Genomic DNA, 14,445 nt, shown 5'->3' on the forward strand with positions numbered 1-14,445 from the left:
TGAATGATGATCCCCCCCCCCCCCCCCCCCAGGGTGGTAGAGCTGTAGAAGTCTCTGGGGATCCTCCAGTATTCAGGGAGACTGAGGGGAGAGCGGCTCCGACTTCTGCAAAGAATATCATTCACACCCTCCCCTCCCCCACTCCAGCATTCCTTTCTTGGTGGAGCTCCCTTTTAACCCACCCTGTAATTTGTTTCTATCGCAGAGTTGGTAATCGCAGTATAACGAGGCTTGCTTTATGTTTGTCATTCAGGCGCAATATCAGCAAATTGTGGAGTTTGTAGACGAGTTTGACAGAAAAGAGCGACAGATGAAGTACAGGAAGTGGAGACCGAGAGTCCCGGTGTCACACAAGTAAGATTCCTCCTTTTGGTTCTGTTCTGTAGATCAGTGGTCATCACCCTTGTCCTCAGGGCCCACTAACAGGCCAGGTTTTCTGTATTTAACAACAAAACCTGGGGAATGCCCAGGGAAAAACCACGCCTACTTCCCGACCAGCTCGCAGAACAACCAATTAACCGTCTAACAGTATGCGCTGAAAACGGGGGTTTTGTCCGCATGCATTTGCAAACGCATGCGTGAGCCACAGAGCTGCGCCAAGGCAACCTGTAATCTGTGGTCCTAACACTAAACAATGAGTGTCCCCACAGTGGAGGCACATGCATTCTGATGGATAGACAGGTTTTCTGTATTTCCTTGGGGAGATGCAGACTAGAATTCTGCAATCACTGAGCAGCAATATAATGGATTTCAGTTATCTTGCAAACCTGGCCTGTTAGTGGGCCCTGAGGACGAGGTTGGTGATCACTGCTGTAGAATATTTCCGGATGTGTCTGGGTGCTGTCTCGGGGCGGTGCGTCTGGGGGCCATCTCGGGGTGTATGTCTGGGGGCCGTCTCGGGGTGTGCGTCTGGGGGGCCGTCTCGGGGGTGTGCGTCTGGGGGCCGTCTCGGGGCGTGCGTCTGGGGACCGTCTCGGGGTGTGCGTCTGGGGGCCGTCTCGTGGCGGTGCGTCTGGGGGGCCGTCTCGGGGCGTGCGTCTGGGGGCCGTCTCGGGGCGTGCGTCTGGGGGCCGTCTCGGGGTGGTGCGTCTGGGGGCTGTCTCGGGGTGGTGCGTCTGGGGGCCGTCTCGGGGCGTGCGTCTGGGGGCCGTCTCGGGGCGTGCGTCTGGGGGCCGTCTCGGGGTGGTGCGTCTGGGGGCTGTCTCGGGGTGGTGCGTCTGGGGGCCGTCTCGGGGCGTGCATCTGGGGGCCGTCTTGGGGCGTGCGTCTGGGGGCTGTCTCGGGGTGGTGCGTCTGGGGGCCGTCTCGGGGCGTGCGTCTGGGGGCCGTCTCGGGGCGGTGCGTCTGGGGGCCGTCTCGGGGCGTGCGTCTGGGGGCCGTCTCGTGGCGGTGCGTCTGGGGGGCCGTCTCGGGGCGTGCGTCTGGGGGCTGTCTCGGGGTGGTGCGTCTGGGGGCCGTCTCGGGGCGTGCGTCTGGGGGCTGTCTCGGGGCGGTGCGTCTGGGGGCCGTCTGGGGGCCGTCTCGTGGCGGTGCGTCTGGGGGGCCGTCTCGGGGCGGTGCGTCTGGGGGCCGTCTCGGGGCGTGCGTCTGGGACTAGCTGACGCCGTGTCTTCTCCTCCAGCTGTAGGGAATGGTGGATCTTTGCACTGAACACAAACCTGTCTGAGATCCGAGAACAGAGACGCCGAATGAATGTGGATTTCCTTCTCCAGCGAGCGCGGGACGCCGTCTTCTATTGTGATAAACATTACACTCGCCTGAAAGGAATCCCGCTGGCAGCTGAAGACGAGGTATTGGTTGGTTTTATATCTTGTGTCATCACAGAAGGCGGTTTTCCTGAATATAAAGCGGAATGGCGCTGGAAGGATTTGTCAGATGTTTATATTTATAGAATTCTGTAAAATCTTCCCGAAATACGACCAAATTCTTCCCGCTCATTTATCCACGCTGTATTGGAGACAATAGTGAATGTGCTAAAAATATATAAATTCAGTGTAAAATAAAATCAGATATAATTGGTGATATACAAAATAATATATATGTATGTGAGTCATACGATTGGCCGCTTTGAACGCCGAATGTATGACAGAGGAGCGCGCCTGCAAGGTCAAACCTTTGGGAGAGCTTCCCAGAGGGGGAGGAGCCGCCGTGGGACCCCAGAAGAGGGGGACCTGCACAGTGGAGGGAAGTAGAACATGTTTGTTGTGTTGTGTTGTTTTGTTAAGTGAAACTTTGTGTCACTTTAAGCAAAAGCTCAAACAACTTCAATTACCCAGAAGGTAAAAATAAAAGATTAATACTTTACCAGAGATAAAGAAATCCGTTGTTTTGACAAAAAGTATCAGCCAAGTGTCCCAAAGGAGATCTTTTTTTTTTTTTTATCCACTTACTTGCCTGCTACACTTAGTCTGGCGCCCCCTTGTGTTCCATTTTTTATAAATTCCAAGTTTTAATACCGCTGCTGTCAGTGCTGTACAGAGTCTTGTAGTATACAGTACATATGTGTGTTCTTTGTTTCTTTATAATTTTACAATATAATGTAATAACACTGATGTGTTTCCATTGTTCCCATTGTGTGACTTCCACTAGTAGGCCTCTATTTTCTATCCTCCGGCCTCTATTCTATCCTCTATTCTATCCTCTGTCCTCCATCCTCTATATTCTATCCTCTATTCTATCCTCTATTTTTCTATCCTCCAACCTCTATTCTATCCTCTGTCCTCCATCCTCTATATTCTATCCTCTATTTTCTATCCTCCATCCTCTATTCTATCCTCCATCCTCTATATTCTATCCTCCGGCCTCTATTCTATCCTCTATTCTATCCTCTGTCCTCCATCCTCTATATTCTATCCTCTATTCTATCCTCCGGCCTCTATTCTATCCTCTATTCTATCCTCTGTCCTCCATCCTCTATATTCTATCCTCTATTCTATCCTCCGGCCTCTATTCTATCCTCTGTCCTCCATCCTCTATATTCTATCCTCTATTCTATCCTCCGGCCTCTATTCTATCCTCTATTTTCTATCCTCCAGCCTCTATTCTATCCTCTATTCTATCCTCTGTCCTCCATCCTCTATATTCTATCCTCTATTCTATCCTCCGGCCTCTATTTTCTATCCTCCAGCCTCTATTCTATCCTCTGTCCTCCATCCTCCATCCTCTATATTCTATATTCTATCCTCTATTTTTCTATCCTCCAACCTCTATTCTATCCTCTGTCCTCCATCCTCTATATTCTATCCTCTATTCTATCCTCCAACCTCTATTCTATCCTCTGTCCTCCATCCTCTATATTCTATCCTCTATTCTATCCTCCGGCCTCTATTTTCTATCCTCCATCCTCTATTCTATCCTTTATTCTATATTCTATCCTCCATCCTCTATATTCTATCCTCCGGCCTCTATCCTCTATCTTCTATTCTATCCTCCATCCTCTATATTCTATCCTCCATCCTCTATATTCTATCCTCCATCCTCTATATTCTATCCTCTATATTCTATCGTCTATTCTTTCCTCCATCCTCTATTCTATCCTCCGGCCTCTATTCTATCCTCCATCCTCTATATTCTATCCTCTATCCTCTATATTCTATTGTCTATTCTTTCCTCCATCCTCTATTCTATCCTCCGGCCTCTATTCTTTCCTCCATCCTCTATTCTATCCTCCATCCTCTATATTCTATCCTCCGGCCTCTATTCTATCCTCTATTCTATCCTCTGTCCTCCATCCTCTGTATTCTATCCTCTGTCCTCTGTATTCTATCCTTCTTCCTCTGTATTCTATCCTCCCATCCTCTATATTCTATCCTCCATCCTCTATATTCTATCCTCCGGCCTCTATTCTATCCTCTATTCTATCCTCTGTCCTCCATCCTCTGTATTCTATCCTCTGTCCTCTGTATTCTATCCTTCTTCCTCTGTATTCTATCCTCCCATCCTCTATATTCTATCCTCCATCCTCTATATTCTATCCTCCGGCCTCTATTCTATCCTCCAGCTGCAGTGAATACACTGACACACAGCACGGGGTTCCTGTGCCTCGGCATCGGGCTCGTCCATTGGTCTAAACTTCTCCAATCTATGACTTTTCAGGCTGGGTTGGACCGCATTGAGGAGGAACAATCGTTTGAAGAACTGAAGATTTTACAGCAGCAAGTCCACGAGCGCTTCAGGAGGCAGCAGGAACTGGCGGAGGTCTGAACCTGTTGGGTCACATGATCTGTTGGCTGATCGGGGGAGGGGGGGGGGGCAGCGTCTTGTATTCCTAATCTTTATTTGTCCTTTGCTCTCCGCCTCTATATTTCCAGAACTCCTATATACTTGGGTAGAAAATCGGATTTCTTTCCATGTCTATCGAGGAACGCAGGAAGTCATTTTTACCGTTTGGGTTATACCGCCACCTGCAGGAGGGTTGGACACTGGTGAAAAAAATTTGTAGGCCGGCCCAGGATAACCCCTCCTACTCCCAGCATGCCTGAGTTTTTTACTAGTGTCCTAGGAGGATGGAGGTCTTTTCCTCCCCGGACAGTTTTCACTTTTCTCCTGTTATTTCACTCTTGGGTCTGTTTAGTTTTTGTTTTTTCCTGCCCAAGGGGGGGGGGGAGGCTCCCTGTGTCCTATCATAGACCAGATAGAATCATATTTTATATCCAAAACCAATGAAGAGAGCGGAGCCTCCAGGGTGGAAAGTTCTGCTAACAAGAATACAGACGGAGCGCAGAGGACAAATAAAGGTTCAGAAATCTGGGAGATTTGTACTCGCCTTACAATCCTTTTCTTGGGGTCCATTGAGGGACACTGCCCCTCCCCCTCTGTGTTTATCATCGTACTTTCAGTACTGCTTTCCTACAAAACGAAGGCATGCTGGGGGTATGAAGGGTTATCCTGAGCTCAACTACGGTGATGTCCACACTCCTCCCGCACTCCTCCACAGTAAGGATACAGTGAGAAGGAGTGTGGGGTGTACCAAGATGTCCGCTCTCCCCCTTCTCACTGTATCCTTACTGTGGAGGAGTGCGGGGTGTACCAAGATGTCCGCTCTCCCCCTTCTCACTGTATCCTTACTGTGGAGGAGTGCGGGGTGTACCAAGATGTCCGCTCTCCCCTTCTCACTGTATCCTTACTGTGGAGGAGTGCGGGGTGTACCAAGATGTCCGCTCTCCCCCTTCTCACTGTATCCTTACTATGGAGGAGTGTGGGGTGTACCAAGATGTCCGCTCTCCCCCTTCTCACTGTATCCTTACTATGGAGGAGTGCGGGGTGTACCAAGATGTCCGCTCCCCTCCTTCTCACTGTATCCTTACTATGGAGGAGTGCGGGGTGTACCAAGATGTCCGCTCTCCCCCTTCTCACTGTATCCTTACTATGGAGGAGTGTGGGGTGTACCAAGATGTCCGCTGCCTCCTTCTCACTGTATCCTTACTGTGGAGGAGTGCGGGGTGTACCAAGATGTCCGCTCTCCCCTTCTCACTGTATCCTTACTGTGGAGGAGTGCGGGGTGTACCAAGATGTCCGCTCTCCCCCTTCTCACTGTATCCTTACTATGGAGGAGTGCGGGGTGTACCAAGATGTCCGCTCTCCCCCTTCTCACTGTATCCTTACTGTGGAGGAGTGCGGGGTGTACCAAGATGTCCGCTCTCCTCCTTCTCAGTGTATCCTTACTATGGAGGAGTGCGGGGTGTACCAAGATGTCCGCTCTCCCCCTTCTCACTGTATCCTTACTATGGAGTGCGGGGTGTACCAAGATGTCCGCTCTCCCCCTTCTCACTGTATCCTTACTATGGAGGAGTGCGGGGTGTACCAAGATGTCCGCTCTCCCCCTTCTCAGTGTATCCTTACTATGGAGGAGTGCGGGGTGTACCAAGATGTCCGCTGCCTCCTTCTCGCTGTATCCTTACTATGGAGGAGTGCGGGGTGTACCAAGATGTCCGCTCTCCACCTTCTCACTGTATCCTTACTATGGAGGAGTGCGGGGTGTACCAAGATGTCCGCTCTCCCCTTCTCACTGTATCCTTACTATGGAGGAGTGCGGGGTGTACCAAGATGTCCGCTGCCTCCTTCTCGCTGTATCCTTACTGTGGAGGAGTGCGGGGTGTACCAAGATGTCCGCTCTCCCCCTTCTCAGTGTATCCTTACTATGGAGGAGTGCGGGGTGTACCAAGATGTCCGCTCTCCCCCTTCTCAGTGTATCCTTACTATGGAGGAGTGCGGGGTGTACCAAGATGTCCGCTCTCCCCCTTCTCACTGTATCCTTACTATGGAGGAGTGCGGGGTGTACCAAGATGTCCGCTCTCCCCCTTCCCTGTATCCTTACTATGGAGGAGTGCGGGGTGTACCAAGATGTCCGCTCTCCCCTTCTCAGTGTATCCTTACTATGGAGGAGTGCGGGGTGTACCAAGATGTCCGCTCTCCCCCTTCTCAGTGTATCCTTACTATGGAGGAGTGCGGGGTGTACCAAGATGTCCGCTCTCCCCCTTCCCTGTATCCTTACTATGGAGGAGTGCGGGGTGTACCAAGATGGTGGCGACAGAATCCCGGGAATGCTGAGTAGCCTGACTCTTCTTGTGAGATTTGGGTCTCTCGGTGATCTGTCCGGACGCGGGTGACATCACCCTCAGTCCAGTGCTTTGGGAGAAAGCCGGGTAGAGGGAAGTTTATTCCCCCCCCCCCCCCCCACAGGTACTATGCAGAGTTTTGGGGAGGTAATTTGAATAATTGGACTGTGTGACTTTTCATTGTGTTTTATACAGAGTGTGAGAGAGCCGATGGCGAAGTCAGCTGGCCCTTCCCCGGCGTCCACTCCGACTCGCAGCCAGAGCAGCGGCATGCTCCAGTACCTCCAGTCCTGGTTTCCAGGGTGGGGGGGATGGTATGGGAACCCCCAGGAAGCCAGAGAAGATATCGAGAGATTGTCACAGGAGCAGCAACAGGAACAGAAGTCCTGGGACCCGGAAAATCTTCTCGGTGGGTTTTATGATGGAATGTTACCTCCCAGTAGGGACCCTTACATGGGGAGGAAAAAGTCCTATATAAATACGATTTTTTCCGTTTGTATTCTTTCTCTTGTTTTTTGTTTGTTTTGTCTTAAATAAAATTATTAATTGGAAAAAAGAAAAAAGTCAATGAAGTCCATAAATGTAATCCCTTCACCATCCTTAGTAACCAGATTCCCGTCATCATTCTTTATGGGGTCAGGGTGGTCTGTCCTCCCTTTCTTACTATTTATACACTTTAAGATTTTTCTTTTTTTGTTTTTTTACCCTCCTCCGCTATGTGCGTTTTGTTTTCTATCTTAGCCGCTCTAATTGCACCCTTACATTTCTTATTACATTCTTTGTAAAGTAGGAATGCTGACGATGACCCCTCAGCCTCGTAGCAATATACTTACCTTCACCCCCGCCATGGAGATCTTCACTGTGCAGCAGCACACAGCCTGTGCATGGAAAGTCCTGGCTGGGCGTTGCGTCCAGTACACGCGGCCACCGCAGCCTCATTCATTCTAATGGCTGCCGCTATAATCCTCTGGATGCTTGAGGCTGTCATGAGTACCAGGATGGCAACCATGGCTCCCTCCATAGACACTGTGGAGGTGTGAGCGTAGCCACCCAAGGACAGGACACATGTTTCATACAGGATTGCCAGTTGAAACTAAAGGGGGGGGGGGGATAAAAAAGGGAACGTAGTGCATGCAGCTCCCCCATCATTGATACAGGTCTGAGGCTTGTCTATGTATAAACATGGCCAGTTGGGTCATCCATGTGTGCATGGTGATGTCTTCGGGGGGGGGGGGGGGGGGGGGGGGGGGGGGGGGCAGACAATCTCGGATATGTTGGGGTCAATTCATTAACTGGACAAGGTTCTGACTGACCTTTTCCTAAGAGCCCATTGGCTGGGAGTGTCCACTGTGCCAATAGATGTCCTCTTGTTACCCATCATTTCTAACCCCCCCCCCCCCCCCCCAGGTAGGTGCCCCAATATATAATATATAATAAGTGATTGTAAAGGCAGAAGGTGCATTCTATGCATTAAGATAAAATGCCTTCCGTGTGTAGCAGCCCCTCCCCCCCCCCCAGCACCCCCCATTATCTACCTGAGCTCCCTCTCTCTCCAGCACCCCCCATTACCTACCTGAGCTCCCTCCCTCTCTCTCCAGCAACCCCCATTACCTACCTGAGCTCCCTCTCTCTCCAGCACCCCCCATTACCTACCTGAGCTCCCTCTCTCTCCAGCACCCCCATTACCTACCTGAGCTCCCTCTCTCTCCAGCACCCCTATTACCTACCTGAGCTCCCTCTCTCTCCAGCACCCCCCATTACCTACCTGAGCTCCCTCCCTCTCTCTCCAGCAACCCCCATTACCTACCTGAGCTCCCTCTCTCTCCAGCACCTCCATTACCTACCTGAGCTCCCTCTCTCTCCAGCATCCCCCATTACCTACCTGAGCTCCCTCTCTCTCCAGCACCCCCCATTACCTACCTGAGCTCCTTCCCTCTCTCTCCAGCAACCCCCATTACCTACCTGAGCTCCCTCTCTCTCCAGCGATGTCCACAATCCCCTCAGCCATCCAGTACACTCCTCCTGATTGGCTGAGACAGAGCAGCGGTGCCATTGGCTCCTGCAGGTGTCAGTCAGTCAGCCAATCAGGGGAGAGAGAGCTAGGGTTTTTGATTGGATACACAGAGCTCTGACTCCTGTAGCAAGCTTCTGGCTGAGGGGGGCACTGAAAGGAGGGAGGGGCCAGGAGCAGCGAAGTGGGATCCAAGAAGAGGAGGATCGGCGCCACTTTGTGCAAAACCGACCGCACAGAGGAGGTAAGTACAACATGTTTGTTATTAAGAAACAAAATGGGCCTTTCCAGTCACTTTAATAAGATATTCTGTGTTTGGCACAGGTGCTGATGACTTCTTTGACCCGACCTCTGACACCACAAACCTGAACACGTTTACTAAGAGAGATCACGTGTTTGTAAAACTCAACTTCCAGCTCGAGGGCGGCACCATTACTCTCCTACACAAGGAGAAGAGCAGCGCCCCCCTGAGGGAGGCGGCCTTCATACAGCTGGAATTCTCAGGTAATCATTTCTCCATCCCCGCCCCCCACACTTTGTTCATGAATGTTCTCCTGACGTCCCGTGATCGGAGGTTTTTATTGATGGCTGACACTTTCCCTTATGACAGCAGACAATACACGGCTCCAGTCTTCAGTGATTGGCCATAATCCCCACATGCAGACTGGAGGCTTTATTTCCAGGGTACGCCTTCAGTCTGTAGACAGTGTTGCAGCCTGAAGATGGCAGTATGTCTGTTTTAATACTGCAATTGTCAGATACAATTACAGTACAGTATAAAAAAAAAACTAAAAGATAAATCCATATATTTGAGGATTTGTGAGCCTATGATGAAAAGCAGGATTTCTATGTCCTTAGAATTGGGTATAAAAATGAGAGTTCTAGTGACGTTGGCACGCCGTCCCTGCTATATTTTCCTTTTACCAAGCAAGCAGGTTCTGTTGGTTTTATTTCCATTGCAGGTTTGAAATGTAAGCAGACCCCTGATTGGTTAGGGTTTGTGCAAAGTGTAATTTAAAGGAGAAGTGGGGTGAAAGTTCTTTTGGCTTTACTTCTATGGATCACAGGCGGAAACTTTGTACTGCACTCCTGTGACCCGCTGACATCACAGAGCCGGTCTGGAAAGGTCTGGGCTTTAATATCGGGATCCACCCAGATTCCGGGACCGGCCGCTGGCTAATCTTTTAGTGAGCCGCAGGGAGTCTGAGCCAGTCTCTCCTCCTCTACAGCCCGGCACTCCAGTGAGCACTGGAGGGGAGAGCAGAGAGTTGGAGACTGACAGTCACTGCTCACTGAGGACTGAGAACTGAGCGATCAGCTGTCATGTGATCAGCGGTGTTTGATCGCTCAGTTCTCAGTGAGTGAGTGAGTGAATAACTTGTATAGCGCTACAAATGCAAACTAAATCGCCTCAAGGCGCTTGGTATCCATTTCTGTCTTTATCCTTCAGAAGAGGTGGGTCTTGAGGTTTTTTTCTGAAGGCCCGATGATTTTCTTCCATTCGGATGTTAGTTGGTAGCGCGTTCCACAGCCGTGGTCCTTGGACAGAGGAGGAGAGTTCTCAATGTAGAGGTGGCGGGGACAGCTGGGATCGGTGTAGAGGTGGGGGGGACAGCTGGGATCGGTGTTCAGGTGGCGGGGACAGCTGGGATCGGTGTAGAGGTGGGGGGGACAGCTGGGATCGGTGTAGAGGTGGCGGGGACAGCTGGGATCGGTGTAGAGGTGGGGGGGAGAGCTGGGATCGGTGTAGAGGTGGCGGGGACAGCTGGGATCGGTGTAGAGGTGGCGGGGACAGCTGGGATCGGTGTAGAGGTGGCGGGGACAGCTGGGATCGGTGTAGAGGTGGGGGGGACAGCTGGGATCGGTGTTGAGGTGGGGGGGGGGGGACAGCTAGGATCGGTGTAGAGGTGGGGGGGACAGCTGGGATCGGTGTTGAGGTGGGGGGGACAGCTGGGATTGGTGTTGAGGTGGGGGGGGGGACAGCTGGGATCGGTGTTGAGGTGGGGGGGGGGACAGCTGGGATCGGTGTAGAGGTGGGGGGGGGACAGCTGGGATCGGTGTAGAGGTGGAGGAGGGGACAGCTGGGATCGGTGTAGAGGTGGGGGGGGGGGACAGCTGGGATCAGTGTTGAGGTGGGGGGGGGGACAGCTGGGATCGGTGTAGAGGTGGGGGGGGGGGGACAGCTGGGATTGGTGTAGAGGTAGGGGGGGGGCTGGGATCGGTGTAGAGGTGGGGGGGGGGCTGGGATCGGTGTAGAGGTGGAGGGGACAGCTGGGATCGGTGTAGAGGTGGGGGGGGACAGCTGGGATCGGTGTTGAGGTGGGGGGGGGGGCAGCTGGGATCGGTGTTGAGGTGGGGGGGGGGACAGCTGGGATCGGTGTAGAGGTGGGGGGGGACAGCTGGGATCGGTGTTGAGGTGGGGGGGACAGCTGGGATCGGTGTTGAGGTGGGGGGGACAGCTGGGATCGGTGTTGAGGTGGGGGGGACAGCTGGGATCGGTGTTGAGGTGGGGGGGGGGGACAGCTGGGATGGGTGTTGAGGTGGGGGGGGGGGCAGCTGGGATCGGTGTAGAGGTGGGGGGGGCGAAGCTGGGATCGGTGCTCCATCCAATTGTTTATTTTTCTCTTCATTTCTGTATTATTACCATTTCAGGGATGACGGTCCGGGTGGAGTCTTTGCCCCGGAGAGATTCTTCTCTTCTGATGGTTCAACTGGGCGGATTGTTCCTCCGAGACTTGGCCACACACGGGACCATATTTCCTAATCTCGTCTACCCTAATGCTGTAGGTAATTTGGTGTTTGTGTCTCTCTCTGTCTAACTTTTTCCCAGTATGTCCAGACAACGATGTGACATGGAAGATGACAGCAGAGATCTTTCCATAAAACGGCGCATGCACACGCGTGTAAACCATAAAATGCACCTGTGTATGTTGTAGTGTCCCGGCTACTGCCCATAGGAAGGGATTACACAGTGCACCGGATGTGGATCATACATGTGAGCAACTATCCTCTCTGTCCCGCTGTTGGCTCCTCTGTCCCGCTGTTGGCTCCTCCTCCTCTGTCCCGCTGTTGGCTCCTCCTCCTCTGTCCTGCTGTTGGCTCCTCCTCCTCTGTCCCGCTGTTGGCTCCTCCTCCTCTGTCCCGCTGTTGGCTCCTCCTCCTCTGTCCCGCTGTTGGCTCCTCCTCCTCTGTCCCGCTGTTGGCTCCTCCTCCTCTGTCCCGCTGTTGGCTCCTCCTCCTCTGTCCCGCTGTTGGCTCCTCCTCTGTCCCGCTGTTGGCTCCTCCTCTGTCCCGCTGTTGGCTCCTCCTCTGTCCCGCTGTTGGCTCCTCCTCTGTCCCGCTGTTGGCTCCTCTGTCCCGCTGTTGGCTCCTCTGTCCCGCTGTTGGCTCCTCTGTCCCGCTGTTGGCTCCTCTGTCCCGCTGTTGGCTCCTCTGTCCCGCTGTTGGCTCCTCTGTCCCGCTGTTGGCTCCTCTGTCCCGCTGTTGGCTCCTCTGTCCCGCTGTTGGCTCCGACTCCTCTGTTGGCTCCTCCTCCTCCTCTGTCCCGCTGTTGGCTCCTCTGTCCCGCTGTTGGCTCCTCCTCCTCTGTGCCGCTGTTGGCTCCTCTGTCCCGCTGTTGGCTCCTCCTCCTCTGTCCCACTGTTGGCTCCTCTGTCCCGCTGTTGGCTCCTCTGTCCCACTGTTGGCTCCTCTGTCCCGCTGTTGGCTCCTCCTCCTCTGTCCCGCTGTTGGCTCCTCCTCCTCTGTCCCGCTGTTGGCTCCTCTGTCCCACTGTTGGCTCCTCTGTCCCGCTGTTGGCTCCTCCTCCTCTGTCCCACTGTTGGCTCCTCTGTCCCACTGTTGGCTCCTCTGTCCCACTGTTGGCTCCTCTGTCCCACTGTTGGCTCCTCTGTCCCGCTGTTGGCTCCTCCTCCTCTGTCCCGCTGTTGGCTCCTCTGTCCCGCTGTTGGCTCCTCCTCCTCTGTCCCGCTGTTGGCTCCTCCTCCTCTGTCCCGCTGTTGGCTCCTCTGTCCCGCTGTTGGCTCCTCCTCCTCTGTCCCGCTGTTGGCTCACCGACGGTCTCATTCACTTTAATGGGATGGTTGGTGATGTGGCAGTGACACAACAAGGTGAGGGGCGTGGCGGCAGCAGGTGAGTGGCTGGCCTGCTAACAGGCGCTACCATGATGGATCTGAAATGAGTGAGTGAATATCTTGTATAGCGCTACAAAGTGAACTGAATGGCCTCAAGGACTGATTCTCGCTGGTAGTTGGAATCTTTAATATTTTAAGGTTTCCTATTTAGAATAATAAGCTGTCAGATTAATCATACAGTTTGTAGTGTACATATAGGAATATTCCTGAACTTTGTTGTGTCTCATGATTCCTGTGACATCAATGAAGTGCTTGTTATCTCAGTGTGCAGAGCTTGGATTTGTTGGATGAGTTTACCAAAAATGTAAATATTGCAGGATATACAGCCTCGTGCTATTAATGTATCTTAATTACAAAACAATCTTTTTTTTTTTAAATCGTTGATTTCTATCCAGCCTGGTTCCAGGTATTGGAGTGTTTTCTCAGGTATGGGAAGTCTGCGTCGCCACGTATGACCGCGCAACGTATTTGTGGGAAATTGTTTCTTCATTGTGATAAAAACGCTCGTTAAATTATAGTCCGGGGGAGACAACCTCAGCTGAAGTAAAAACTACAAATCCCATCATGCCTCAGCCTCTAGGAGTCATGCCTGTGATTGTCGGGGTCTTGCAATGTCTCCTGGGACTTGTAGTTTCACCGCAGCTGGGGGGCCGAGGTTTCCCCTCCCCCTGTTTATAGTCCGTGACGGAAATCCTGGAAAGGAAGAAAACATCGAATATTTCTGTAAAATGCATCACAATGTAACAACAAACATTAGAAATGTGATTTTAGGAGACTGGATCTGCGATAAATGGAGACGTGACGCTGGCCTTTCCTGGCCTTTCCTGACCTTTCCTGGCCTTTCCTGGCCTCTCCTGACCTTTCCTGGCCTCTCCTGACCTTTCCTGGCCTCTCCTGGCCTCTCCTGACCTTTCCTGGCCCTCTCCTGGCCTTTCCTGACCTCTCCTGGCCTTTCCTGACCCTTCCTGGCCTTTCCTGACCTTTCCTTTCCTGGCCTCTCCTGACCTTTCCTGGCCCTCTCCTGGCCTTTCCTGGCCTCTCCTGACCTTTCCTGGCCTCTCCTGACCTTTCCTGGCCTCTCCTGACCTTTCCTGGCCTCTCCTGACCTTTCCTGGCCCTCTCCTGGCCTTTCCTGACCTCTCCTGGCCTTTCCTGACCCTTCCTGGCCTTTCCTGACCTTTCCTTTCCTGGCCTCTCCTGACCTTTCCTGGCCTTTCCTGACCCTTTCTGACCTTTCCTGGCCTTTTCTGACCTTTCCTGGCCTCTCCTGACCCTTTCTGACCTTTCCTGGCCTTTTCTGACCTTTCCTGGCCTCTCCTGACCTTTCCTGGCCTCTCCTGGCCTCTCCTGGCCTCTCCTGACCTTTCCTGGACCTCTCCTGGCCTTTCCTGACCTCTCCTGACCTTTCCTGGCCCTTCCTGGCCTTTCCTGACCCTTCCGGACCCTTCCTGGCCTTTCCTGACCTTTCTTGACCCTTCCTGACTTTTCCTGACCTTTTCCCTTTCCTGACCCTTCCTGACCTTTCCTTTCCTGGCCTCTCCTGACCTTTCCTGGCCTCTCCTGACCTTTCCTGGCCTCTCCTGACCTTTCCTGGCCTCTCCTGGCCTCTCCTGGCCTTTCCTGACCTTTCCTGACCTTCCCTGGCCTTTCCTTTCCTGGCCTTTCCTGACATTTCCTTTCCTGGCCTCTCCTGACCCTTCCTGACCCTTCCTGACCTTTCCTTTCCTGGCCTCTCCTGACCCTT

General features: G+C 52.8%; 1 protein-coding gene across 1 annotated transcript in view; it reads left to right on the forward strand.

Annotated features, from left to right (window-relative positions):
- Positions 1-14,445, forward strand: part of VPS13D (vacuolar protein sorting 13 homolog D) — a 335,026-nt gene that overhangs the window by 21,489 nt on the left and 299,092 nt on the right. Inside the window, exons 9-14 of the mRNA XM_040326719.1 lie at positions 254-354; positions 1,622-1,790; positions 4,096-4,197; positions 6,753-6,966; positions 8,893-9,072; positions 11,221-11,386. Coding sequence (XP_040182653.1) covers positions 254-354; positions 1,622-1,790; positions 4,096-4,197; positions 6,753-6,966; positions 8,893-9,072; positions 11,221-11,386 — 932 coding nt within the window. The remainder of the gene's footprint in view (positions 1-253; positions 355-1,621; positions 1,791-4,095; positions 4,198-6,752; positions 6,967-8,892; positions 9,073-11,220; positions 11,387-14,445) is intronic.

The sequence above is a fragment of the Rana temporaria genome, chromosome 10, assembly GCF_905171775.1.
Source record: "Rana temporaria chromosome 10, aRanTem1.1, whole genome shotgun sequence".
Lineage (NCBI taxonomy): Eukaryota > Metazoa > Chordata > Amphibia > Anura > Ranidae > Rana > Rana temporaria.